Below are 27,281 nucleotides of genomic sequence, written 5' to 3'. Positions count from 1 at the left end.
ATTACAAACTTCCTTAAATTTCTTATTCTAGATCCGAATAGAGTTAAACCCGGGTAAAACCCGGATCCAAAAGACTTTTTGCAAAAATCCCCTGTAAAAATGTATATGTAGATTTAAAATATATCAATTAAATTCTAATCATTTAATGCAAATCTACTAAACATCTATACTAGTATAATCGCAGCACTTTTTGTGACGGGTGGGTAAAAAACTTTCGGGTATATCAGATATCCGACCCATTTTAAAAATTTCTTCACAAAAAATTTGTTGGGTCAGGTTATATTTAACCCAACTCATACACCGAATATTCCATATTTAATAATTTAGATTTTTAGAAGATTTGATTAAGATTTATAATTATGATTCTCCTATCATCTTTGTTTCATTTGTTTTTAACTGTTTTGAATAATCATATAATACATAAAGTAGAAAAAAAAAATCATTTTTTTTCTGCATATACTGTGATTCGAAATTTTAAAAACGGACATATAATATCCAATTGACGAAAATGTGTGTTCAACGTTCTACATCGATTAAAATATTTAGACAATGATTCAGAATCATATCATAAATAAGAACATTAATAAAATAAATGAGTTTTTTGGCGGGATGGGTTTGGCGGGACGGGTTTTTGTATCAGCAATAATAAAAAGATTAAAATATCATTAATCCGCCGCTTCAATACGGATTTAATCCTTATTTTTTTTAATACAAATCACATGACGGGTTAAGAAATTACGGAACGAGTTATATTTCGGAAATGATTTATATGGCGGACGAATTTGAATCAATATTTATAAACCGCTTTAATACGGGTTAAATCCTCAGTTTATTAATAATTATCTCGTGGACTCGTGGTATACCGTTACTTAATAACAATTGTAAACTATAATATAAATAAATATGTTATAAGGAGATACAATTTACAAAATATTTTTATACTAACTTTAAAATTAAATCATCCCACGGTGTACCGCGGGTTAAAATCTAGTTGTTTGTTACAAAAGTCCAGTACATTTTTGTGCCGCAAGCCTAATGGGCTTTAGTTTGATGGTATGTATTGGGCCGACCTGTTAACAGGCTTCTGCATTAGAAAAAGAAAAGAAAAAAAAAAAAAAACAGAAAGCCGAAAATGGAAAAGGTTATCTGCAATTGAAAATTTGAAAGTTAATTCTAAAAGATGATGACACAGTTCTTATTTCTCCCATTCCTCCGATCAGATCCAATGTCTGCCGATTTAAGCCCCATTTCGCTCTCTCACCAGCTTCTTCGTCTCTCCGATTACGATTCCTCTGAGTCTCAGGTTTGTTTTTCTCAAAATCAAGTTTGCTTTGTACTGTTTGTCGATGCATGATTGGAAATTTTCATTCTAATTCGTCGTGAATCGCTTCTATCAGTAGAGATGGTTGGAAATCTATTTTGATTTATTCGTCGTCATGATTCAGTAAATTTTGGTTTGAAATCGATTTTTGCTTCGGATAAAATGATTGGAATTTTGCTTTCTTCGTCGTTTTCTCTCAACAGATTTGGTTTCGAATCGATTTTGAATCTGATTCTGATATTCGTAATTGCATCGCTAGAATGACCTGACCTCCCTTTTGTTCTGTTTTCCATCCATTGGATGATGATTCTAGATCGCGTACGGCTTAAACAAGCCTTGGCCATCTCTTAAAACATGGATCTCTCTTGATATCATTTTAGGAGGAAGCTGATTACCAGTTTACAGTCACAGCATATAACTGGGCTATAGCGTATCTTGTGAGTATGTCTATTGATCTTGTCTACATGACTACATCAAGCACGTGGTTACGAAAATCGGGTTAAACATTGAGGCTTATTCGTTGCAGTGAATAGCACGACCGGTGATTCCCACTTTGAGTTGCTCATAATGGGAGAGTTACACAAACTAAGGCATGACATAAGTGATAAGCCTGATTGCTACAGTTTAGCAGTGTTTTTGCCATCTCTTGCTTACCGTTCTTGGCATTGTGAACAAACTGTTAACATTTGTGATCAAGTTGGTTATATGGGACAAACATTCAACCTTCATTGGAACTTTAGGACTCTTAATCTGTGAAAGAAATCGTAGGTACAAGACGAGAAACAAAATAAACTGCGAGAGAACGAGGAAGTTCAGAAACTATGATCATATACATACACACGAAGAGCAACCTAAAAGAGTAAAAGATATACATGTCATATTGGTTTAATGTTTCTATATCAATGGAAACAAAATGTTATTGTTGTGGTTCTACATAGAAACCCAATGTTCACACTTCTACAAAAATGGCTTGATTGATTTAGATGTGATGGATGGTAATAGTGTATAGACTATAGTTGTCGAAGATGCAGTATATCAATGCCATAATTATGTAAACAACTGTAATATCTTTTTTCCCATAAAAAATGTAGTATGATATTCGAATGATACACATGAAGATCTAAACTTTGTGTGAGATTTCTTGCTTGAAAAAGAAAGTCATTTAACTTGAGATTAATATAAAACGACTCATCGTCATTTGGTCAAAGGAGACGTATTTCAATCTTTTAAATAGAAGTATTTTTTTTTTGTTTTTATAGAAATGTATATTAACAGTATAATTTTCAAAAAAAAAAATTAGTTGTCTTCCCCAAAATAGAAAAAAAGAAAGAAAAAACCCAAAGAATTTGAATAAGTTACACACATGGAGGAAAAACAATGATATCCGTTGAGTAGAAGGCAACTTTCGATTAGGAACACGTGGCTTTAATCCAACGGCTGAGATGAACTAGCCGTTAATTTTAAAGAAAAATAAAAATTTACAGACAATATATCGAGACACAGGCTAGTTTGCCACTGAACCGGAAATGTTAATCACGACTGCCATTTTAGAGTCTCAATGCCACCTCTCAATAGGATAATACTCCTTTACCCTTAATGAATTGAAAAAGAAAGAAAAAATAAAAAATAATTGAAATCGAGAAATGAATTCTCGATCCAATCTCGAATCTGTGTCTTCCCTTCCCCCGACATTGTTGAAGATTCTCCCCGGAGCTGAGAGCTCGAGAGAGTGACTGACATTTCCGGCGCAACAGCTTTACTTATCTCCGCCATTGTTGGATCGAAAGATCGAGAGGTCGACAGATTTGCAGCTCGTCTACTCCCGAAACGCTCCTCCTCTGTTTTGGTTAAGTCATCCATTTCGCCGGCTGTCGCCTCCTCCGTCGCAGCGTCTTCTTTCTTCCCCTCCATTCTTGGATCTCGATTGAAGCAAGTAAGTTCTTAGAAGAGTATTTTGATTTGCAATGGTAGAGTTTGGCAATGGTAGGTGTAATGTAGAAATCTCTAGATAGTAGGATTTATGAGTTCAATCGTGTTGAATCTGAGGGAAATTAGAATGTAGCTCCTCCTTTGTATCGTTTGTTGCAGAAGGTAATGGTACAACTGAAATTGAATAATACAACTGGTACATATATGATAGTGTAGTTCGACTGGTACAATTGGTATACCTGTTACCAGTGTTCAAGAAAGCGCTAGGCGCTAAGCGGGCGGTGACCCAGTGCCTAGCGCCTAGAACGTCTAATCGGGGCCTAGGCGATTTTTTAGGCGGTTTAGACGTTTATAACATAAAATATTATAAATATGATATTATATATAAAAGTTATATAAAATGTCTATATAAAACTAAAAATTATGAAATTATAAACAAAACTAGATAAAACATTTATTTATATTTATATTAAACAATATATAAATATGTATAACTATATATATAAATAAAACTCTAATTAAAATTGAAAAAAATACATTAAACAAGATCTATGTAACTTTAGGCGGTCAAGACGGTTATCTAGGCGTCGCATGAGAGCCTAGCGCCTAGTCGGGGCCTAGGCGACCGCCTAGACCGCTTTTTAGAACACTGCCTGTTACAAGTGCTGTATCGAAATTAGTGATTTATTTTGTTCTATCTGCAGTGCGATGAAGAAGAAGATCCAGACAAACATATATTTTGACTATGGAGGGTACTATTCAGAAGAGCATGAGTGGAATTGCAACAATTCACTATATGCTATAATGTTTAAGACAACATCTTTGGAGAGAATAACATATCCAGTGTTGGTAGATAAGATCTGTAAGAAGATTGCTATAGACGGAGCGAGAAGGAAGATGAAATTGAGTTACATGATATGTAAAGGAAGGAGAGAGTCTTATATTTTAGATGATGAGGATGTTTGTATATTCTTAACATCATTGGATAAAGAGGGATTTAGACCAATTTTGCATGTGGAGTTATGCAATCTTGAAAGTAATCAGATGGTAGAGCTAGTACCAAGAGTAGAGAGAAGAAGTTCATGCGGTTTGAATTATGGGGAAGTGGCTGCCAATGATGTAAGGACTGATGATGTAAGGACTGATGATGTAAATAATCAAGGAAACTTGAGTACTTTTAGATGGGGGGAAGGATCAGAACAAGAGAAAGAGCCTGCTATAGGTAATGAACCGATTATTGAATAGCTCATGATAGAGAATGGTGTAAATGAAGATTGTGAGAATGATGTTAGGCATGAATATGTTGAGCTTTCACGGCCTGTACAACCAAGTGAGGAAACAGTTAAAGAATGGGAAGATGGTATGGTTTTGGAAAAAGATCAAGAATTTCCTTCTAAGGAGGCTGTATGGGATTTGGTTAATAGAGCTGCAAAGGCCGAGTTGTTTGGTGTGAGATGTGTGAAGTCGGACCCGGTGCGACTTATGATTGAATGCAGTCAAGCTTCCATGGGTTGTGAATGGTATTTAAGAGTTGCTAGAATAAAGAAATCAGATTTTTGGAGTGTAAGAGTTCACAAAAACATGCATACATGCTCTAGGTGTGAGGAGAGTACTAGATATTTTAAACAAAAAGGCACACCACGATTAGTAGCAAGTGTTTTGCATGAGGACTTCCGTGGTCAATTGAAAACACCGGATCCTAAAACCATCATGACTCTTGTTAAAGGAAGACTTGGTTTGGATTGTTCATACTCCACCGCCTTGAGAGGGAAAAAACAACATGTTAGTGATATGCGTGGGAACCCTGAAGTTTGCTACACGATGTTGTATGCTTATCTCCACATGTTGAGAGAGGTGAATCCTGGGACAGTAACGGAAGTGGAATTGGATGCAGAAGAGAGGTTCAAGTACTTATTTATCGCTTTAGGAGCAAGCATTGAAGGGTTTAAGGCAATGAGGAAAGTGTTAGTGATTGATGCAACTTTTCTGAAAACTGTATATGGTGGGATGTTAGTTATTGCAACAGCTCAGGATCCTAATCGTCACCATTACCCCATTGCGTTTGGTGTAATTGATAGTGAGAATCATGCTAGTTGGAATTGGTTTTTTAGAATGTTGAGAAAGGTAGTACCGGATGAAGATGGTTTGGTTTTCATAAGCGATAGACATCAAAGCATCATCAAGGGAGTGATGGACGTGTTTCCAAACGCATCACATGGTCATTGTATATGGCATTTGTCCCAAAACCTTAGGCCAAAGTTGACTGGGGACAAGGACGTAGGTGTTGATAAATTCAAGGAATGCGCTCATGTATATACTAAGACCGAGTTCAACATTCAGTATGGTGATTTTAGGAGAAGGTATCCTAGAGCTGCTGAATATCTAGATAATTCTATTGGGGTTGAACAATGGGCTAGGAGTCATGCTGAGGGAGACAAGTACAACATAGATACTAGCAACTCCGCAGAGTCAATGAATGCTGTGTTTAAGGAAGTAAGGAAGTACCATCTATTACCGATGATTGATGCGATATTGGAGAAGTTTTCCGAATGGTTCAACAAACATCGAAAAGATTCTGCCAATGCATCGAACACGACGCAGGTGGTGCCTGTTGTGGAGAATATATTACATATCCGATGTCCTATAGCTGCGAAGTTGACGGTCACTGAGCTTAACAGCTACCGACGCGAATATAGCGTAATTGGAGTTGATGGTTTAACATATTTGGTGGACTTGGATATGAAATCTTGTACTTGTAGGTGTTTTGATATAGACAAGTACCCTTGCATCCATGGTATAGCCGCAGCCATTAAGCATTGTCGGAATGAATGGAGAACCACGGAAGTAAGCATATATGGTCTTTGTTCGAAATATTACTTGATCGAGACGTGGGCATTGGCATATTACAAAACGATTTACGTTGTGCCGCATGAGTCTCAATGGACTTTCCCAGCTGACTACGAGGAGAAGATCGCAAAACCGCCGGATTACAAACCAAAGAAAGGTAGAAATCAAGAAACCCGGTTTCCATCCACCGGGGAAAAGCGACGAAAGAGGACCCAAAACAAGGCACAGCCTGGCATTAACTTGGAGAGTTGGTTGCAGCCCCCTCCCAATGATGAGAATGGTTAACTTGAGTTTCTGTGTTTTACTTGTATTTCTCGCATGTGCATTAACAATTCAGCTGGTTCAACTGGGTTCAACTAAGAACATGTCTGTGTCTCGTTTGTGCATTAACAATTCAGCTGGTTCAACTGAGTTAAGCTAAGAACATGTCTGTTTGTTTTAAGTTGTATTTCTATTCGTTTATATACTGAGTTCAACTATTACAAGTATGCGTCCATAAGTTTAGCTTTAACTATTCAACTGGTTCAACTTGTACAGCTACGATAGTATTATAAAACAACATATTTTAAAAAAAAAAGAAATAAAATAATAATTCTATAATATAATCATAATAGAATTAACTTTTAAAGAAAATTTAAACATTTGAATACAACTTTTAAAAAAATCTATGGAAAATGATGTTCTCACACAAACAACCCCTTATAGTATAAGGGATACTTGCTATAAGATAACCTAAATCATAGTGAAAGAAGTTGGACAAATGATTTGGTAAATATAATATTATGTAACCCTTGGATATGCCAAATAATTAAGAATAATCATTTGTCCAACTTATAATTAGTTATTTAAATACTAGTCCAACTGAAAACAAGAAAAAGTGTTAAAAGTCCAACTATGTTGCTCCTAGTACAACTGGACAACTATGAGTATATTCAGTCATGGGTCCCTCATATTTAATACTATTAAACAAGTACAGCCGCCAAAGTACAACTGTTTATTTTAAAAAGTATTTTTTGTTTATTTTAAAAAGTATTTTTTGTTTTTAGATATTCTTTTAAAAGGAAAAGGAAGATAGATCGATAGATCTAGGGTTTTATTATAAGCTCTGTCTCCCTCTCTTACCTAGTTTCTCTCTCTCTCATTTGCGAAACCCAAAAAAGTAGAGAAGTAAAATTCCGGCGAGCGAGAGCGGAGATCCCGACGGCGAGAGGAGAGATTTCGGCGAACGACTCCTATCTCTCAAGGTTGGTGCTTTCTAATTCCTAGATCTAGGGTTTGGGTTTGTCGATTCGGATTTGGATCTAGGGTTTTCTTATTTGGGGTTCTCCGTTTTTGATTGGGTTTGGGTTTGTAGATTCGGATTTGGATCTACGGTTTTCTTATTTGGGGTTCTCCGTTTTTGATTTGTATATCCTAGATTCGGATTTATATCTATGGTTTTTAAATTTCTGATTCTTCTTGAGGAGTTGCAGTGAGAATGCCAATCAGTTATACTCAAAGCTCCGAATCGGAGCCGAGTGAGGATATGAGTTGGGCAAGAGCTGACGGTAATTGGGGTATTCCGAGATATTGTTTCTGTGGAACCTACGTTAAGCTTGTTGTGTGTACCACTGGCAATAATCAAGGAAGAAAGGAATACAAATGTCCAAATTTTGAGGTATGATGAATTTTTTTGTATTGTTGATGATGAATTCGTTTTTCTTATGATTGATGAATGATGCTTATGCTTAGGATGGTGGAGAACACCTTCAAAAGTGGTGGGATGATGCGGTTAATGAGGAGTTTACTGTCGTCCATAACAAATTTGAAACCCAGAAAGAATCAATCCACCACGCTTACCAAAATCCTATGTTGGAGTCCCTTCGCGAGTCTGTTCGAATTATGCGTGCTCAAGTCGATGATCTTCAGAAGCGTTTGGAGGAGAAAGAAACTGAGATTGGTAGGCTGAAGGAGTTGCTATCTAAGTGGTAGTAATAACCACTTATGTATTTATGTATTCCTCTAAGAAATCTTTGTAGACTTCTTATGTTTGTAATAACCCTATGTAGACTAATCTCCTTTATTTCCTATTAGTTTCTTAAGTTTGAACTAGTAACCTAGTTTTATTTCTAAATGTTTAACAAGTATTTATGCCTTTGCTTTGACATAGTTGTACCACAAAGTTGTACCGTCTTGACCAGTTGTACCGTCTAGTTGTAAATGTCAAATATTTGACCTAGTTTTATTTCTAAAAGTTGTACCACAAGTATTTGACCTAGTTTTATTTCTAAATGTTTAACATGTATTTGACCAATTTTATTTCAAAAGTTGCCTTTGCTTTGACATAGTTGTACCACGAAGTTGTACCGACTTGACCAGTTGTACTGCCTTCACCAGTTGTACCGACTGAACACAGTTGTACCCAAAAGTAGGAAATCTAAAATTAACCAAAATAACAAGTACTAACTCCAGGTACAACCAAAATAACATCAACAATAGTTCCTACTTGTTCAAAACACAAATAATCATGTCCAAAAGATTTTTTAGTTTTTTCCTATACCACCAGCACACATCAACCATAGTTCTTACTTCTTTCTCCTTCTCTTCGGCTGCACTTCCACAAATGGTGTCTTAATATGTTGGGAAGCTGCCCTTGTTCGCTTTTGTCCGGTTGCTATTACAGGTCCACCCTCTTGCTGCAACATCCTCTTTGTCTTCTTGCCCTTCTTCTTCTCTTTTCCTTTCATCTCTTCCTCATTCTTTTTCTCCTCCTCATTCTTTTCCTCCTCCTCATCACCTTCATACAATGTACAAAGAAAACAGTTTATTAGTCCACTTTAAGAGTTCAATAAATAACCAAGAAACTTCTACACTCACCTTGTTCTGGAACAGTTGGAGAAATGGGATTATACAAAACCAATTCCATGGTTTGACTCATCTGCCCACCCTCAAAATCAGTTCTTGTCCCATATTGTGTTTCCAGAGGCGACCCATATGGCGGAAACACCGGACTATGATATCCCTGAGCTGCCACAGACACTTCAAGAGTCTTCACTCTAATCTCCATATCCCTAAACTTCTCCTCAATGGCATGAAAGCCATTGTTCACCACCTCTGTTAGTGAGGCAAGAGATGCAACAACTTTAGCAATATCAGAACTCTCTTTCTCAGGGACTTCTTGCTCAGGGGCTTGTTGCTCAGGGTCTTCATTCTCAAGAAACTTATTACCAATCTCTCGGGACGCCTGGTCCAGCTGGTACATTCCTTCCCACCATATCTTTTTCTTCTTTTCTACTAGACGCTCTCTCCAACTGTCAACAATGATATCAATCTGCCCTAGGCCATCATCAACATTATCTTCAATGATTCCAGCCAACAGAGATTTTTCATATTGGTCTGGTACCAATATGCTGTCAATATCCTGTGCATACACACACATACATTTAACTTAGACTCTTTGTCAAATACATGACACAAACCAAATAATCAAATGAAGACAGAAACTCTAACCTTGCTAGTCCCAAGCTCTTGATATATTTCTTCCAAAGGGATACCTTTCATGGCAGATTCTTTAAACTTGTGCTTGCACATCCTTGGACAGTCATTTGCTGCACGTACAGGTACTCTATATTTCAGTCCAAGATGTGGAATAGCCTCATAAGCCAGAATCTACAAAAAAACACACACAGTTAATATCATAAAACAATATATACAACTTCAAATACTCAGACATCAAAAACAAAGGATTACCTCCAAAGGTATAATGAATCCACTAAAGCTAGGTTGAGCTTTAGGTTTGACAGACCCATTCAAATTCTTCATCATATTCCGGATCCCTTTCATACATTCTGAGAATGAATACCTGCCCCATGGATATGTCTCACATGCATCCAAATCATCAACAATCCTTAAGAGAAAGGATTCTATGTTTCCATCACTTTTTGAGCTTGCTTTTAGTATCTTGCATAAGAAATACAAGACTACTAACTTCTTCTTATCAGCTCCTTTCCAACTCTTCTTTCCCTTCAACTTAGCTAATACATCAGATGCCTTTATCTTCTCAGTCCTTTTGAAGATTCTCTTCACAAACCTCAAATTCCCCATTTCCTCATGCTTCTCCGGGTATTCCTTGCAATTAAACCCAGTTAGCAACGCATGCTCTTTGATGGAATACCTAATAGGTACTCCATTAACCACAAACCAACACTCCCTCTCAAGATCTGTGTCAACTGTGCGCAGCATAAGCATCCACATGCCTTGAGTCATGTGGTTTGGCTCCCTAGGCATGTGGAATACATGCTTGAACTGAGAGTGACTTCTGAACCATATTGCCTCGTCTTTAAACTCTTTCTCTATCAAGTTCACTGTCTCAGTCACTTTACACCTAGTTCCTATTTTACACCCTTTGGTGTATTCTGAACTATCTAAGCACATCTTCTCTGGCGGAAGTGGCTGGGAATCATCTTCATCATCATCATTATCATAATCATCATCAGCTGTTATACCAGCAACGTCCTTACTAGCTTCAGCAACCTCCTCCTCTATACCATCTTTAGCAGCAGCCTCCTCCTCTATACCAACATCCTCTTCAGCCTCTATATCATCTTTACCAGTACCAACATCACCATGCTCATCCTCTTCACTAGCATTACCAGCAACATCATCCTCTTCCTCATATGTATCCTGCATATTCAAAACATAATCGTTGAGTTTAAGTTGTTGAACTACTTGTCTCAAAACACACAATTCAAACAAGTATATAATCGGGATAAGTTGAACTAGTTGTATCAAGACACATAAATTCAAACCTATATATTCTCCGCTTCAATTATACCAAGAACTAGCATCAAAATTATATATACTCATATTCAAAGACAACCTAATTCACTAGTTGAACTAGTTGTACCTTGAATACCATTAATCCATTCTCAAACTAATGTATATACCTGAGCAATTGTAGGTTCTATCAGACTCTCATTTGCAGGTTGACTATCGGAATCCTCGGTCTCTCCTTCTGTCGTTACTCTTTCCAACTCGACGGTTTCTTTTGCAGGTTGGCTCTCGGAAGCATCAATTGCTGCATCTTCTATCAGATCAATTTGCATCCCGACGGTTTCACTTCCAGGTTCAGCATCCCCTGGTTCTCTCTGCTCTCCGGTTTCTTCTGTAGGCTCGACCATGGTACTTGAATCCACTGGCTCTCTCGGACGCGCCGCCGTAGATTCATATTCACCTTCGGCGTTTCTAACACGAGCCATTCCAAAATTTCTCAGATTTTCAATGGCTTTGGAAAAGGGCGGTGCGATTCACTGCGAAACTCGACTGAGACGAAGAGAAGCGAGAAGAAATCGAAGAAATAGGAGAAAATATCGAAGATTTCGAAGGATTATCGGAATGAAATCGGAGAAGAAGTGAAATTGGAGAAGTTATGGTTTTTTCGAGAAAAAACGAAAAGGTTTCGTTTTTTTGGTTATCTCTCTCATGGGCTTGGTCGGATGGGCTTTCGATCGAAATAATCAGTTACTCTGTTGGGCTTGGATCGGATTAATCGAAACGGTTATAACGTTGGATATTTGCTTTGGTTTTTTCGTCTTTTCATAATTATGGATTTAAATCTCTTTAAATTTAATTCATCTGATAAAACAAAAAAAGAAGGGTGGCATTCCAGGTTTTTTTTTCTCCAAAAGTGGCTTTCCAGCCATTGATTCAATCTTTTTCTCCAAAAGGTACAAGACGAGAAACAAAATAAACTGCGAGAGAACGAGGAAGTTCAGAAACTATGATCATATACATACACACGAAGAGCAACCTAAAAGAGTAAAAGATATACATGTCATATTGGTTTAATGTTTCTATATCAATGGAAACAAAATGTTATTGTTGTGGTTCTACATAGAAACCCAATGTTCACACTTCTACAAAAATGGCTTGATTGATTTAGATGTGATGGATGGTAATAGTGTATAGACTATAGTTGTCGAAGATGCAGTATATCAATGCCATAATTATGTAAACAACTGTAATATCTTTTTTCCCATAAAAAATGTAGTATGATATTCGAATGATACACATGAAGATCTAAACTTTGTGTGAGATTTCTTGCTTGAAAAAGAAAGTCATTTAACTTGAGATTAATATAAAACGACTCATCGTCATTTGGTCAAAGGAGACGTATTTCAATCTTTTAAATAGAAGTATTTTTTTTTTGTTTTTATAGAAATGTATATTAACAGTATAATTTTCAAAAAAAAAAATTAGTTGTCTTCCCCAAAATAGAAAAAAAGAAAGAAAAAACCCAAAGAATTTGAATAAGTTACACACATGGAGGAAAAACAATGATATCCGTTGAGTAGAAGGCAACTTTCGATTAGGAACACGTGGCTTTAATCCAACGGCTGAGATGAACTAGCCGTTAATTTTAAAGAAAAATAAAAATTTACAGACAATATATCCGCTCTTCTTGTCTTCAAAATCTCTATTACTCTTTTTTTTTTCTTTCTTTGCCCTTATATAGAGAGAGAAGAAAGATAGAGAGAGAGAGAGAGTGAGGGATCTTCAATATCGAAGCCATTAGAGGGAAAGAGAGCGTGGTTGAATCTTTGGGTTTTACTAAAAGATCTCTCTTTCTCTCCTTTGTTTGATCAACTTGGATTCAACGGGGAAAAGACTATTAGGGTTTAGGAGATTCACTGGGTTTCTGAAGAATCTGTGATCAAGGGACAAGGGTTGACTTAATTTTGCGGTGGTTCTTTGAATTGACTGTAAAAAGGTGATATTTTTGAAGAACAAATTTGTGGGTTTTCGTTATCTGGGTATTTGGGATTTAGGTCTTGTTCTTGATTGGGACTTTTCGAGATTACTAAACCGGATCTGTAGGGTTTTGATTGTCAAGACTAGTTTTTTTTTTTTCAATTTCAATTTTAAAAAAACCCTGCTTTTAAGTTGGGGGATGTTTCAATTTTGAAATTTGATTTTTCAAGAGAGATTTAATGAAATAAATAACCCCCGCAGATAACGAAGAAGAAGAAAATGGTTAGATCAGATGAAAATAGCCTTGGATTAATCGGATCAATGAATCTCCAAGGTACCCTAAAATCGAAACGATTTTGTTATCAAAAATCAAAACTTCGTCTTTAATTTTTCCCCTAAATTGATTTCGAATTTACTTGGTGCAGGCGGAGGAGGAAAGATCAAGACGACGGCAACAAAAGGACCGACCAGAAGAGCACTAAGCACTATTAACAAGAACATCATTGAAGCGCCGTCTTACCCTTACGCTGTTAACAAAAGATCACTGTCTGAGTAAGTTTACTTTAAATCCTCAGATTCAAGATTAGTTTTTTTTTTCTCCCTTTGATTTGACTCTTAGGAACCCAATTTCTTTCTCTGATTATGCAGAAGGGATGGCATTTGTAATAAACCACCTGTGCATCGACCAGTTACTAGGTAAAGTATAGATCTTTACTCTTGTCTACTTTGAGTATCTCACATTGTCTGATTACTGAGATTTTTCTACTCTCTGTTGGTTCAGGAAGTTTGCTGCTCAGTTAGCAGATCAGAAGCCACAAATCCGTGAGGAGGTACCCTATTGTGACACTGTTCAGTGTGTGTTTCGTTTAGAGCAATGATGACATAGGAAACTAAGAAATTAGACTGGATTTAAATTTCTGATCTTTAACTCTTAGGAAACCAAGAAACCAGACTCGGTTTCAAGCGAAGAACCAGAGAGGATTATCATTGATGGGGATGATAGTGAGACAGAAGGAGGCGACTTTAATGAGCCAATGTTTGTTCAACACACTGAAGCAATGCTGGAGGAGATTGACCAGAAGGTATACATATTCACTAACCCCTTCTTTGTTTTTTTTGTGTGCAGAAGTGTTAATTGAGTTACTCATATTGTTTGTGTCTTTCAAAAGGAGAAGGAGATTGAAATGGAAGATGCAGACAAAGAAGAAGAGCCTGTGATCGATATTGATGCCTGTGATAAAAAGAATCCTTTGGCTGCGGTTGAATATATCCATGATATGCATACCTTCTACAAGAATTTTGAGGTTACTTTGTCTTGCTTTACATGAACTTTTGCTGTTTTGTTCTTTCTCTTCGAAAGGATTCTAGTTTCAAATCTTGTACTTATGTTTGATTCATTCTTATGATTCTGTAGAAACTTAGTTGTGTGCCTCCTAACTACATGGGCAATCAACAAGATCTTAATGAGAGGATGAGAGGAATCCTCATTGACTGGTTAATTGAGGTAAACAGATCCAGACAAAAGCTATTTAATGTCACTGTTGTTGTCTCAATGTGCCTGAAGATAAATTGACTGGATCATTTTATTTCGAGTAGGTGCACTACAAGTTTGAGCTGATGGAAGAAACTCTTTATCTCACAATCAATGTCATCGACAGATTCCTTGCGGTTCATCAAATCTTGAGGAAAAAGCTTCAGCTTGTTGGTGTTACTGCTTTGTTGCTTGCATGTAAGTATGAAGAAGTTTCAGTTCCAGTGGTAGATGATCTCATCTTGATCTCTGACAAAGCTTACACTAGAAGAGAAGTGCTAGATATGGTGAATACATAACTTTCTCTTGATCATTAATTACCATAGGATGATGCTTCAATGTTGAATTTACCTGTTTTTGGTTTCTATTGCAGGAGAAGCTAATGGCCAACACCTTGCAATTCAATTTCTCTCTACCAACTCCATATGTTTTCATGAAACGCTTTCTCAAAGCTGCCCAATCTGACAAAAAGGTACATATCTCCCTAAATAAATAAAAACTTGAATCTTTATGTTCGAACCATCAGGCCTAATATCTAAAATCTGTGTGGTATGCAATTGTGGTTTCAGCTTGAGGTTTTATCGTTCTTTATGATCGAGCTTTGCCTTGTGGAGTATGAGATGCTAGAGTATCTTCCATCTGAGCTTGCGGCCTCGGCAATCTACACTGCTCAGTGTACACTTAAGGGATTTGAAGAATGGAGCAAAACCTGTGAGTTTCACACAGGCTACAAGGAAGAACAGCTACTGTAAGAACATACATTGATGGTTTCGAATTTCTTTGAAAACCCCAGATGAGATTTTCGAATTCTGACAATGGTTTTTTTGTGTTTTATTCTAGGGAATGTGCGAGAAAGATGGTTGCTTTCCATCACAAGGCAGGAACAGGGAAGCTCACAGGAGTTCACAGGAAGTACAACACATCTAAGTTCTGTCATGCTGCAAGAACTGAACCAGCTGGGTTTCTGCTTTAATGGAGGAAAAAGACTATAATAAGAATCTAATATGACTTAACTCGAGTTTTTCTTTTGAAAAAGAGTGAGAGAGAGAGAGAGATAGAGCAAGTTGCCCAAATAGGAGATGTACAATTGTTGTTGGTTCGGTTCTTCTCTTTTTAAGGTCTTTAGATCTTTCTTCACTTGAGAGAGAATAAAAAGATGCAGTCAGTCTTTTGATATCATGTTTTCCTATATTCAAATTGTGAATCGATCCTAATAATTTCATGTATAGAATTGTTGTAACTCAGGAAAATCTATGACCCATTTTGGTTAATATCACTCAGGAACTGAACCTCTAAACTGAATCAAATCTATAAGTCGTTTTGGTACTCTGGAACTAACCTCTAGACTGTATCAAATATTCTACAAGTCATTTTGGTACATGGCACTTTTTTGGATTGTAATTTGGGAAAATAGCTTCAGTGAGTTGAACAAACATTGTAAAGGGGAGATTTAGTCAATGGTCATCTACTTCTAGTATTTCATTATCTTGTTCCTTCAATTAAACTTTGTTTTATGATATTCGTTATGATCTTAGTCTAAGACCTTTTTGAAAACAATGTGCTTTGTTTTACTCATCTACTGTCAGAAATGAAGAATGCGCAAAAAAGAAAAAAGATCATAACGAAAACTTGTCAATGATTTAAACATCTTGGTACCCCAAAATACAGAACTACTAGTGCATCTGGACATATCTCTCTTGTTCTCTCTTGTTTGGTTTTACAGCGTACCCTAAAGCATAGATAACAGAACCAAGAAAGGCGGCTTTCACCTGGATATCGCAGAAGGACTGTCTCAGAATCAAAGCTTACATGTTGAGCGTAAAATCAATCATCTCCTCACAGGTGGTACCGCTCCCCTTCCTCCAGTTCCACGCCCGGGCCCGGCAGCCGGCTTTAAGATAATATCACAAAGATTCAAGACTCCAACCATTAGTAATGGCAAAGAAGAAGAAACAAAGCATTAAAGGCTGGTAAGGATTTCAATATGCTTAATAAGTTCCATAAAACTTCCTAAAATTGCTTTTATGAGCACTAAATCATGAGAGAGAGAGAGAGAGAGAGAGAGAGAGAGAGTGAACTTACTTTCCCTCGCATTGCAGCTCTACCTCTGCCAACACCTAGTGATGAGCTCTTTCCCTACATTGATTAAGCAAATAAGGTATGATGTTTATAGAAGATATACATAGAGACTCTAATTCATTCTGCATCCAGGTTCAAAAAGCATATATACCTTGATTCTAGCATCTAAGCGCTTGAACATTGGAGCATGCTTGAGAATGTCTGGTATGACCATAAACCTGTCAAGATATATCCGCAAGTCAATTACTAATCAGTTAGGGTTACAAGAATGATCCTATGAATTACATAAACAAGGAAACAAGCACAAGTAAAAGAAGTGTTAGTTACAGCACCTGACTTTGCTGCCTCGAATGAAGACATGCTCAAGCTGTGATACCTTACCATCCTGTAACACAGCATTGGAAAACCCCAAATGAAAAGTTAAGTGACAATTAACAAACGACGCCACTAAGTTGTATTTGAAATACACGTATGTTGACAAATTGATGAGTCCTATAGATCAATAATAAGCTTAACCAATCTGAGTACTATTCCCTAAGAGTCCAAATTTATCTAATGTCTCTCACAAGATCACCAATTCTAGGGTTTTATACAGCATAAATTTCAAGGATACTTAATCCCCACTTAGAAATCTAAATAAGAAGCAATCCAAAATTTCTCAGCTCACCAAATCTAGGGTTTAACAGCACTAACATCAAACAATGAAATTAAAAACGAAACCTATGGATCAAAAAACAATCTCTTATAAAATGAATCGAGATCTTCGAAGTAACAGTTGAATACCTTGGCGGTGTAAGTAATATCCTCGAGCTGACAGTTCCAGTTATCCTCACACTCAATCATACTTCCTCTGTAAAGCTCACCGCTCTTTAGCTCCACCGTCACGATATGACCTGAGGCCTCGTGAAGAAGCTTCACCGGTATCCCCAAACTTCGGCTCATCTCTCTCTCTACAAAAACCCTAATTAAAAACCTTCTCCTTTAACTCTGAAACCTAGAAAGAAAAAAATGGCGGAAGGAAAGAGAGCGAGTCAGATGCGATTGACAATTTTACCTCTTTAAAAAGCTTTCCTGATTTATTGTTGGGCTTTATATTAGGCCCGTTTATTATATTAAGCCCAACTTGAGAAACTTGCTTTTTAGTCCCTATATTTTGACATTTTTAATCCTTATTTTTGTACAGATGACGGCTGATTTTCAGACGAAGGAACCACCGTTGCGAAAACTCGCCGGAAGATATGGCGGACCAGATGGAGCCCAAAGGAGAGAAGAAGTACAAGTATAGCATAATCATTCCTACATACAACGAGCGCCTCAACATCGCTATCATAGTCTACCTGATTTTCAAGCATCTCCGGTAAATGAATATTATTTCTTTTGATCTTTTCACGTTTCTTCTCTAATTCCATAATCCGGTTCGCGAAGAACTTTCTGTTTTTTTTTTCTTTGACTGAATGCTAAAATTCGAATCTGATCGCCAATTTCAAGTTATGGATCTCGGAAATTTTCCGATCATGTTTCTAGCTTGCAGATCCTAATTCGTGATTGTTGTTTGTGTGCATGAGCTAGTAAAGGCCAATGTAGTGATCCCTCAAACTATATAGGATTAGTTTCAGGGTGTTTTAAAAACTTTGATTTTGTGATCGGAGAATGATCAGAAGCTAGATGTGCTAATCTCAGATCGATTCTGGCTGTGGCTGCTTATTAGAAATTTAATAGAATTGCACTTGTTAAGTAGACTCTTCTCTGTTAAAAGTTACTGAGAATTTGCTTCGTCACTTATTCGTATGATTTAGGGACGTTGATTTTGAGATAATTGTTGTGGATGATGGGAGTCCTGATGGCACACAGGAAATTGTCAAGCAACTGCAGCAATTGTATGGTGAAGACCGTATCGTGAGTACAATTGACGTTTTAGGACCTTAATTGGTAAATTATTGCGTGTTCTTCTGTTTAGGGGAACTTATGTTTTTTTTGTTTTTTTATGATGCAGCTTTTAAGAGCTAGAGCCAAGAAGCTTGGTCTGGGTATGTAATTTGTATCTACATTGTCTTCTAGTTTTGCTTAACAAGAAGTGGAATTAATCTTCTTGGCATGACCAATCTCAGGAACTGCATATATTCATGGTTTGAAGCATGCTACGGGTGATTTCGTCGTAATCATGGATGCTGATCTTTCACATCATGTAAGAGCCACCAATTGAGTTTTCTTGTTTACCCCTCTAATTGTTGAGCTAACCCAGTCACTTTTCTTTTGTGCAGCCAAAATACTTACCAAGTTTCATCAAGTAAGAAAAAGAAAAGTCTCTTGATCTCTTACTAATTTCACAAGCTATAGTAACTTCAATTGACTCTCTTTTTTTCTTATCATGAAGGAAACAACTAGAGACAAATGCAAGTATAGTAACCGGTACACGATATGTAAAAGGTGGTGGTGTACACGGGTGGAATCTTATGCGGAAACTCACTAGTAGAGGAGCAAATGTGCTAGCTCAAACACTTTTATGGCCCGGTGTATCGGATTTAACAGGATCATTCCGGTAAAATTCAAACAACCTACGTGCATCTTTTTTACTGACATCATTCAATAGTTTCATTTCTGACCTCAGCACCTCTTTGTTTGGAAGGCTATACAAGAAATCGGTGCTTGAAGACGTGATTAGCTCATGTGTGAGTAAAGGGTATGTCTTTCAGATGGAAATGATTGTTCGTGCAACCAGAAAAGGATACCATATTGAAGAGGTCTCAATTTTTATATCAATTCACTGTGATTTTGATTCCTTGTAATCTCTTTACTTCATTCATATTCATGATTCCCTGGTGCTCATCTTCATCTGCAGGTACCGATCACTTTTGTTGACAGAGTTTTTGGAACTTCGAAGCTCGGAGGATCTGAAATAGTGGAATATCTAAAAGGCCTTGTCTATCTTCTGCTCACGACTTAGAGACACCAAGCAACTCAACAACACATGTGTCTCTCGTTATAGTTTTATTGCATCATAGATTCTCTTAACATTTGAACTCTGATCATGTCTTTTAGAAACTTCACTTTAGCTTTTTTGACTTCCGAGAGTTACATCTTTTGAGACTCAAAAGTTCATATTACAGACGTTGTTCATTTTGAATACTGAGTTGAGATATCTTACATTTGATAATCAAATTACCTTAACCAACGAAAAAAGGTTTTATGTTTCAGATCGTTCGTAATAATCTTAACACAAATGTACACTCTTTGTTGTTACTTTGATTAAAAATTCAAATGCGCCTTTATAATTTCGGCCCATTTGAGACCTTTTCACTTGCTCTGGCTCTCACAGTCTCACACTCTCACCGACTCTCTCTCTCAAATTCATCCGCATCAAAGCTTCTTCGATTTCCCTCCTAACAATTGGATATGGAAAACCAAAATTCACAGTGATGTCCGAGTCGTTGCTTCGAGTTGATCGCGCTTGCTTAGAAACCCTAATTCCAGGAGCGATGTGCAGTCGCAGAGTTTGGACACACTCAGAACTAACTCCTCCTTCAGTGAGCGTGAATGAATCCGATCTGGTAATGCCGCAAACACTTATTCTTCAGTTTCTTATCGTCAACGCAATTCAACCCTTATTCTCCGCATGTTTGATTTAGGTGAAAGGTCTCTTACAAGCTTTGCAAGGTTTCTCAAGTCCCTTCATTTTCTGGGACCAAAAGGAACAAACTTTCCGCGCTAAAAGTGAGATACGAGTCTCTCATTTGTCTCAGCCAAGCCTTCATGTCCTTCTCGCTGGATTTTTGTATGCCGCAACATGTTTGAAGCTTGTGGAGTCTATTGTTGCTGGAATTAATACCTCTCTTAGATCTCCTCCTACTTTAATGGGATTTTCGAACTCTGTCTCTGGTTGGCTTGAGGCAAGTAGTCCACAACTCCCTTTTCGTGTTTTTTTATTTGGCTTGTTCTTGAACCTTTGTTTTGTTGAGACTGATATACAATTGGGCATTCGAACAGAGACTCAGAGATATTGCTTTGAATGAGGAAGTGAAGATCAACGATTTTAATGTTGCTGTCACTCCAACTCTCTTGGGATTAACTACTTCTTTATCTAGGTGTGTAGCCTAAGTCATTTTTATATCGATGATGCTGTTTCTCGGTTCAAGAACTATATTTTATAGTAGTCTTCACCTTTTTTTTTCTTCTTTCTTTTTGCTAGTCTGTGTTCAGGTGCTGAATATCTTTTCCAAGTTGTACGAGGTGCGATCCCTCATGCGTATTTTGAGTCGACTTCAGCTATTTCAACCGCTGAAATTGCTGTCCACGTTCTTGATTACCTTTACAAGAGGCTGGATGAAGTATGCCTTGTCCAAGGTGGTGAGGTTGTGGCCGTTTTCATGAGTTTTATGTTTTTTTTTTTTGCTTTTGTTGCTGCTCACTTCTCTAATTGGATTATTGAAAATATTTTGACCAGGTGGAAGGATTTCATGTGCTGCTGCAAATATTTGCTGGAAGTTTATTGCCATATGTAGAAGGTTTGGATTCATGGTTATTTGAAGGAACTCTTGATGATCCTTTTGAAGAGGTAGGTGTTCTTGGAGTTGTATTTATGGTCCATGGGTTTTCAACAATTTTCCTCTATCTTTTTTATGCCAACATCAAAGTATATTCTTTACAAGGCTAGCAAATTGAAAGTTTGATGATGATGAAATTCTTAGTTGAGGTGAAGATTAACTTTTGTTTCTTCGCAGTTGTTTTTTTCAGCCAACCAATCTGTCTCCGTTAGCGATGCAGAGTTTTGGGAGAAAAGCTATCTGTTGACGAGGGTGCTGGGTCCAAAATCAAATGTAACTTCGCTAAATCAAAAGAAAGGAATGAGTGGAAATGACTCCAATTCAGTTTCTGACAAAGACAAAGAGCAGAATAATCGGGTGTTATGCCCTCTATTCATAAAAGACATCTGTAAGTCGATTGTTTCTGCTGGAAAGTCACTGCAGCTGATGCGGCATATTCCTTCTACGTCTTCAGAAAAGTGTGGAAAGATTCAGTACCATGGGCAAAATGATTTTGGGAATTCGGCTTGTGGCATACTCCTGGCTGGGAGGAACAGCTTTAGAAGCACTGCAGACTTAGCCTTGTCTGAAATCTTCTGTCTATCACTTGCTGGTCTCATAGGCCATGGTGATCATGTATCTAGATACCTGTGGAAAGATGAGACAGATGAGTGGGAGATTTCTCCAACTTTGCCATTATATATAAGTGGAAGGCTAGTGGATGGCACAGGTGATAGAGATATTTCAGCTCTCACATACTCAGACCGAATGTGGTATAAGTTGTTGGTTGGTGCTGTGCAAGAGAAAAGATCTATAGACGCCAAATCAGAACTCCAGAGTCCATGTTATGTTAGTCATGTTAAAGACGAGAAAAATGTTCTCGTTGCCGAAAAGGTGTTGCAGCGGTTGTTTTGTCATGAAAACCCTGTTGTTTCAGTATCTAAAATGGATCTTGAGAGGAATAAGAATGCATGGAATGTCTTGAACTTATCACAAAACTATTGCCTACCCTCGTTAAATGATGAGAGTTTGTTGAGTGCTGTTTTTGAGGGATCTGGCGTGGCAGATACAGGATTGACCGGAACAAACTACAAATTTGGGTTCCAATTCGGTAGATCTGAATATCTTTCTAATCAGGATGACACCCAAATTCTAGAAACGTTATTTCCTTTTCCCACATTGCTTCCGTCATTCCAGGTACTTAGATACTGATCATTTTATGCCCATTCCTTCACTTTTGTCCCATTTGCAATAGTTTCTGATCGCTTAGTTTGAAATATTTGTGATCAACAAAAACAAAACAAAAAAGCCGAAGCTCCATATGTCAGAATTTCTACCTTTCCAAAAGAATAGTACACTTCCTTCCAGAGTTCTCAGCTGGATGCTTAAGGCAGAGCCAAGGGATACTCCACTTCCTGTTGTAATAATGCAAGAATGCTTGACAATCTACATCAGGAGGCAGGTACTGTGATGTAAGCTTTGCATTGCCACTTGTTGCTACGACATGCATACTTACCTTCTGATAGTTGTGCGTGTTGTAGGTGGACGACATTGGCAAAGTGATTTTGTCAAAACTAATGAATGATTGGAAATTGATGCACGAACTTGCGGTGTTGCGTGCCATTTACTTGTTAGGTTCAGGTACGTTTTATGTGCTTCAACTTCTTTGGCAATAGGATCGTAACTGGAATTTTAATAAATCCTTTAAATTTTTCAGGGGACCTTCTGCAGCATTTTCTGACTGTCATATTCGATAGACTGAGCAAGGGAGAGTCATCAAATGATGATTTTGAGTTGAACATAATCCTTCAGGTAACCACGTTTGGTGAACTTCTTTCTAGAAACACTGCTCTCATCATTATAGTTATCTCTAGTAAACAGATTCTGTTTGTTTATTTTTTGCTTATGTATCCCTGTTTTCTATTGCGGTATATCGTGTTCATACAAACAAACTTAATTCAAAATTGTAATGGTTATTTACAGGAATCTATTAGAAATTCAGCTGATGCCATGTTGTTAAGCAGTCCTGATGCATTGGTGGTATCTATTTCCAGTGAAGGGTCTTTGGACAGAGACAAAGATGACAAGGGTGAAGTCAAACCCCGTTCTTCAACTCGTAAAAGCCGCGTTAACAATTTTGGGATAGATTGCCTTGAGTCTCTCAAATTCACATACAAGGTGTAGAGAAAAGCATTTAGTCTTACACCCAATTGCAGCGTACTGGCATATTACATGTGCTACAGCTATGGGCATTTAAAGATCTTAACAAATTTCCTTTTAAGGTGCCGTGGCCGCTAGAGCTTATTGCGAACAGTGAGGCCATTAAGAAGTATAACCAGGTGAGCCTTTCTCATCCAGCTAATTTTGGTGGGGAAACAGTGTGTTGTTCTATGTGTTAATTATTTAAATGAAAACAGGTGATGGGATTTTTGTTGAAGGTCAAACGAGCAAAATATGTGCTTGATAAAGCACGAAGGTGGATGTGGAAGGTCTTTGATATCTCTCAAACTCATTTCTTTCCATTAAGACTGCTTCATTTGACATCCAAATCCAATCTCAGATAGCCTGATTAGTTTTTTGATATATACGTAATGTAAAGAGGAATCATAATAATGAGGTTTAGTTTGATAAACTTAGTGACTTTGGTGTTTGTGTATTACAGGGTAAAGGCTCTGCAACAAAAATCCGCAAGCACCACTGGTTACTGGAACAAAAGCTCCTCAATTTTGTGGATGCTTTTCATCAATACGTAATGGACAGGGTATTGTCTGATACTGAATTGTTATAATTACCGTATTAATTTGCGTTGTTATAAGTGGGTGCAAGTGTTTTTGCAAAATTGAAAGTTGATGTTATAGCTTGAATCTTATTAGGCCTGACTGGATTTTGTAAACAGGTATATCACACTGCATGGCGTGAACTGTGCGAAGCTATGGTAAAAGCAGGGTCTCTAGATGAGGTGATAGATGTACATGAGACGTACTTGTTATCGATTCAGAGGCAATGTTTTGTGGTTCAAGAAAAGCTGGTAATGGACCATTATTATATGCATAATAAATATTTGGGTAAAAACTAAGTATCTGGTGGGTTCTGTATACAGTGGGTAATCATCGCAAGTCGGATCAACATGATTCTCGGGTTAGCTCTAGAATTCTACTCAATACAACAGACGCTGAGCAGCGGTGGAGCAGTTTCAGCTATCAAGGCTAGATGTGAAATGGAGATAGACCGCATTGAGAAACAATTTGAGGACTGTATTGCATTCCTCCTTAGAGTAAGGCCACTCCATTTTATCTAAAATTCTGTGTACTCTTTTCTTGTCTCCTCAGTTTAATAAATGTGTATATTGGAACTCACAGGTATTGACTTCAAAGCTGAACGTGGGACACTTCCCTCATCTGGCAGATTTGGTGACCAGAATCAATTACAATTATCACTACATGTCTGACACTGGAAGCTTAATGACTGTTTCTGGATCATAGACCAACTCGTCCAGGAACCTGGACTGCCAAATCTGATGTCCATTGAACTAATCTCAAATGCTGGATGGTCTCGCCATTCTTCACCAAGTCTCAGGCTTTTTCTTGAGCTCTTTTATAGTAGTAGTGCCTTTCAAAGCCACTGTTTTTAATTAGATATGTAAATTCAATTTGTAAAATGTGTTTTCCAAAAAAAAAAAAAAAAAAAAATGAATACATACATGTGCCATGTGGTGTGTCTCTGTTTAGAGCCCACACACACTATAGACTGATTGCAAAAATCAAATAGACCATTTGCTTCATAAATAATACGACAAAAAAATCTAAAGCTACTACATTTCCGGCGAAAAAAACTAAGAAAATGGAGGGAACTATCAAATCTCCGGCCAATTACGTTCCTCTTACTCCAATCAGCTTCCTCGATCGATCTGCTGTCGTCTACGCTGACAGAGTCTCCGTCGTTTATGGCTCCGTCAAGTACACGTGGCGCCAGACTCGTGACCGCTGCGTCAGAATCGCCTCCGCTCTCTCCCAGCTCGGAATCTCTACCGGAGATGTGGTCAGAAGCTCTCTTTCACCGATTTTGCCTTTTCTTTCCTTATTAGCTTGTTTATTTTGTTGATCCCATGCAATTTGGAGATCTTTTGTGTTCGTAGATCGATGATAATTTTGGATTTCAATTTAATCGAAACTTAGTTTGCTGCGTTTTCTGATTCTCAAGGTTTCAGTGTTGGCCCCAAACATTCCAGCTATGGTTGAGTTGCATTTTGGTGTTCCTATGGCTGGAGCTTTGCTTTGTACACTCAACATTCGTCATGATTCTGCACTTGTAGCTGTCTTATTGAGACATTCAGGGACAAAAGTGATTTTTGCAGATCATCAGTTTCTCCAAATTGCTCAAGGAGCTTGTGAAATCCTCTCGAAGAAGGGTGACAAGGTCCCGATTTTGGTCTTGGTCCCAGAGCCTCTTACTCAATCTGTTTCAGGGAAGAAGAGATCTGAGGAGGATATAATGGAATACGAAGATGTTGTGGCGATGGGGAAATCGGATTTCGAGGTTATACGACCAACCGATGAGTGTGATCCTATATCTGTTAATTACACTTCAGGTACCACTTCAAGTCCCAAAGGTGTTGTTTATAGTCACAGAGGTGCTTATTTGAATTCTCTGGCTGCGGTTTTACTCAACGAAATGCACTCATCGCCTACTTATCTATGGACTAATCCCATGTTTCATTGCAATGGCTGGTGCTTATTGTGGGGTGTTACCGCAATTGGTGGGACTAATATATGTTTGAGGAATGTGACGGCCAAGGCTATATTCGATAATGTTTCCCAGCATAAGGTGACTCACATGGGAGGTGCGCCAACAATATTGAATATGATTATCAATGCGCCTGAATCCGAGCAGAAATCGCTTCCCGGGAAGGTATCTTTTATAACCGGTGCTGCACCGCCACCAGCTCATGTGATTTACAAGATGGAAGAGTTGGGCTTTTCTATGTTTCATTCCTATGGGTTAACCGAAACTTATGGACCAGGCACCATCTGTACATGGAAACCTGAGTGGGACTCTTTGCCTAGAGAAGAACAGGCAAAAATGAAAGCCCGGCAAGGCGTGAATCATATAGGGATCGAGGAAATACAAGTTAAAGATCCTGTAACCATGAGAACTTTGCCAGCTGATGGTGTGACTATGGGTGAAGTTGTCTTCAGGGGAAACACAGTGATGAATGGTTACTTAAAGAACCCTGAAGCAACCAAGGAAGCTTTTAAAGGAGGTTGGTTTTGGAGTGGCGACCTAGGTGTTAAACACCCCGACGGATACATAGAGCTGAAAGACCGATCAAAAGACATTATAATCTCTGGAGGAGAAAACATTAGCTCGATTGAAGTCGAGTCTACTCTGTTCACTCATCCTTGTGTTCTTGAAGCAGCTGTTGTTGCGAGGCCTGATGAGTATTGGGGTGAGACTGCTTGTGCATTTGTGAAACTTAAAGATGGGTCTATGGCCAGCGCGGAGGAGCTTATAAGCTATTGCAGGGACCGGCTTCCGCATTATATGGCTCCGAGGAGTATCGTGTTTGAGGATCTTCCTAAAACATCGACCGGAAAAGTTCAGAAGTTTGTTCTGAGGACCAAGGCTAAGGCTTTGGGAAGCATATCAAAGAAAGGCAGAAGCAAGTTATGAATTGGTAAGCTCTTTTTGTTACTTCCAATCTCTATGAGATGTCTTATAAATTGATTACTGTGTATAAGGTCATGTTTGTGTCTAAGCTAAACCGGAATGGAAAACTTAAACCAAGTTGTATGTTTCTGAAATTAATAAAACCGGGATGAAATTGGAATTCCGGAAAATTAGATCCCCAGCATTCTGATTACTGATTAGAGTTGATCTGTGGCAAGTGGATGGATATATATTTACTATATTATCTTTGAAGGGAATCAATCTTTGGATCATTGTCTCTTAATTATCTATTTTTTGTTGTTCTTTACTGGAATTTGTTTATTGGATTTCGACTATTTTAAGAAAGCTAAATAAAGTACTACTGTTGTTAGAAAGTCGTGTATTGTTCTACACATACATGTCATGACTCATGACATGGTACAATATATAAATCGATTTTCTTACGATTTGTTTCTTCTTCCCTAAATCGGTTTAAGAGGTTGGTATCAATCAATTTGTATGTTTTTTTACCCTTCAAATCATAAATAAGAAATTTAATTTACTCTCTAGTTTGATTATTCTACATAATCATTTTCAATAATTCAATGATATTTTCAATTTTAATGCAAAATTCTATTGATGTTTCAATGAATTGAAAAGTATATTTCATATTTATGGA

General features: G+C 37.6%; 7 protein-coding genes and 1 long non-coding RNA gene across 10 annotated transcripts; 6 read left to right on the top strand and 2 right to left on the bottom strand.

The window, feature by feature from the left end:
- The first annotated feature begins 1,107 nt into the window (after positions 1 to 1,107).
- LOC9329184 lies at positions 1,108 to 2,049 on the top strand. 2 transcript variants are annotated; one of them, XR_002329743.1, is made up of 3 exons: positions 1,108 to 1,303; positions 1,635 to 1,762; positions 1,848 to 2,049. It is a non-coding gene; the product is annotated as an uncharacterized LOC9329184 (long non-coding RNA). The 2 variants fall into 2 exon arrangements; XR_002329744.1 differs by having other exon boundaries at positions 1,109 to 1,303; positions 1,635 to 1,758.
- A 5,504-nt stretch (positions 2,050 to 7,553) lies between these two features.
- LOC9326456 lies at positions 7,554 to 8,117 on the top strand. Its single transcript, XM_002893076.2, has 2 exons — positions 7,554 to 7,754; positions 7,829 to 8,117. The coding sequence occupies exons 1-2, from the start codon at positions 7,575 to 7,577 to the stop codon at positions 8,066 to 8,068; spliced, it is 420 nt and encodes a 139-aa protein (XP_002893122.2). The 5' UTR covers positions 7,554 to 7,574; the 3' UTR covers positions 8,069 to 8,117.
- Positions 8,118 to 8,495: 378 nt separating this feature from the next.
- On the bottom strand, positions 8,496 to 9,831 carry LOC110225390 (uncharacterized protein At3g43530-like). Its single transcript, XM_021015032.1, has 3 exons — positions 9,587 to 9,831; positions 8,954 to 9,497; positions 8,496 to 8,873 (listed from the first exon to the last, which is right to left on the bottom strand). Exons 1-3 carry the CDS (start codon positions 9,665 to 9,667, stop codon positions 8,662 to 8,664), a joined length of 837 nt encoding a protein of 278 aa, XP_020870691.1. The 5' UTR covers positions 9,668 to 9,831; the 3' UTR covers positions 8,496 to 8,661.
- A 2,739-nt stretch (positions 9,832 to 12,570) lies between these two features.
- LOC9326455 (cyclin-B2-3) lies at positions 12,571 to 15,664 on the top strand. Its single transcript, XM_021012964.1, has 12 exons — positions 12,571 to 12,845; positions 13,088 to 13,160; positions 13,252 to 13,378; positions 13,475 to 13,522; positions 13,608 to 13,656; positions 13,762 to 13,908; positions 13,996 to 14,130; positions 14,241 to 14,330; positions 14,423 to 14,644; positions 14,731 to 14,829; positions 14,927 to 15,105; positions 15,198 to 15,664. Exons 2-12 carry the CDS (start codon positions 13,106 to 13,108, stop codon positions 15,328 to 15,330), a joined length of 1,284 nt encoding a protein of 427 aa, XP_020868623.1. The 5' UTR covers positions 12,571 to 12,845; positions 13,088 to 13,105; the 3' UTR covers positions 15,331 to 15,664.
- A 289-nt stretch (positions 15,665 to 15,953) lies between these two features.
- On the bottom strand, positions 15,954 to 17,485 carry LOC9329182 (small nuclear ribonucleoprotein SmD3b). Its single transcript, XM_021012965.1, has 5 exons — positions 17,220 to 17,485; positions 16,769 to 16,821; positions 16,588 to 16,654; positions 16,440 to 16,493; positions 15,954 to 16,248 (listed from the first exon to the last, which is right to left on the bottom strand). The coding sequence occupies exons 1-5, from the start codon at positions 17,376 to 17,378 to the stop codon at positions 16,186 to 16,188; spliced, it is 396 nt and encodes a 131-aa protein (XP_020868624.1). The 5' UTR covers positions 17,379 to 17,485; the 3' UTR covers positions 15,954 to 16,185.
- A 116-nt stretch (positions 17,486 to 17,601) lies between these two features.
- Positions 17,602 to 19,608, top strand: LOC9329181 (probable dolichol-phosphate mannosyltransferase). The gene is made up of 8 exons (XM_002893074.2): positions 17,602 to 17,793; positions 18,233 to 18,332; positions 18,430 to 18,463; positions 18,545 to 18,621; positions 18,698 to 18,723; positions 18,811 to 18,975; positions 19,063 to 19,177; positions 19,276 to 19,608. Exons 1-8 carry the CDS (start codon positions 17,675 to 17,677, stop codon positions 19,378 to 19,380), a joined length of 741 nt encoding a protein of 246 aa, XP_002893120.1. The 5' UTR covers positions 17,602 to 17,674; the 3' UTR covers positions 19,381 to 19,608.
- Positions 19,609 to 19,735: 127 nt separating this feature from the next.
- LOC9329180 (gamma-tubulin complex component 5) lies at positions 19,736 to 24,646 on the top strand. 2 transcript variants are annotated; one of them, XM_021011296.1, is made up of 16 exons: positions 19,736 to 19,984; positions 20,063 to 20,323; positions 20,421 to 20,518; positions 20,623 to 20,785; positions 20,878 to 20,988; positions 21,155 to 22,153; positions 22,227 to 22,418; positions 22,498 to 22,597; positions 22,674 to 22,768; positions 22,940 to 23,134; positions 23,239 to 23,295; positions 23,374 to 23,445; positions 23,619 to 23,717; positions 23,853 to 23,984; positions 24,057 to 24,230; positions 24,316 to 24,646. In XM_021011296.1, the coding sequence occupies exons 1-16, from the start codon at positions 19,853 to 19,855 to the stop codon at positions 24,436 to 24,438; spliced, it is 3,003 nt and encodes a 1,000-aa protein (XP_020866955.1). In that variant the 5' UTR covers positions 19,736 to 19,852; the 3' UTR covers positions 24,439 to 24,646. The 2 variants fall into 2 exon arrangements, with proteins under 2 accessions (XP_020866955.1, XP_020866956.1); XM_021011297.1 differs by having other exon boundaries at positions 19,737 to 19,984; positions 22,266 to 22,418.
- A 52-nt stretch (positions 24,647 to 24,698) lies between these two features.
- On the top strand, positions 24,699 to 26,804 carry LOC9329179 (probable acyl-activating enzyme 1, peroxisomal). Its single transcript, XM_021011298.1, has 2 exons — positions 24,699 to 24,994; positions 25,157 to 26,804. Exons 1-2 carry the CDS (start codon positions 24,797 to 24,799, stop codon positions 26,624 to 26,626), a joined length of 1,668 nt encoding a protein of 555 aa, XP_020866957.1. The 5' UTR covers positions 24,699 to 24,796; the 3' UTR covers positions 26,627 to 26,804.
- Positions 26,805 to 27,281: the final 477 nt, after the last annotated feature.

The sequence above is a fragment of the Arabidopsis lyrata genome (genome assembly GCF_000004255.2).
Source record: "Arabidopsis lyrata subsp. lyrata unplaced genomic scaffold ARALYscaffold_1, whole genome shotgun sequence".
Taxonomy (NCBI): domain Eukaryota; kingdom Viridiplantae; phylum Streptophyta; class Magnoliopsida; order Brassicales; family Brassicaceae; genus Arabidopsis; species Arabidopsis lyrata.
The sequence above is the reverse complement of the archived record's forward strand: the minus strand, read 5'-3'. Positions and strand labels throughout refer to the sequence as shown.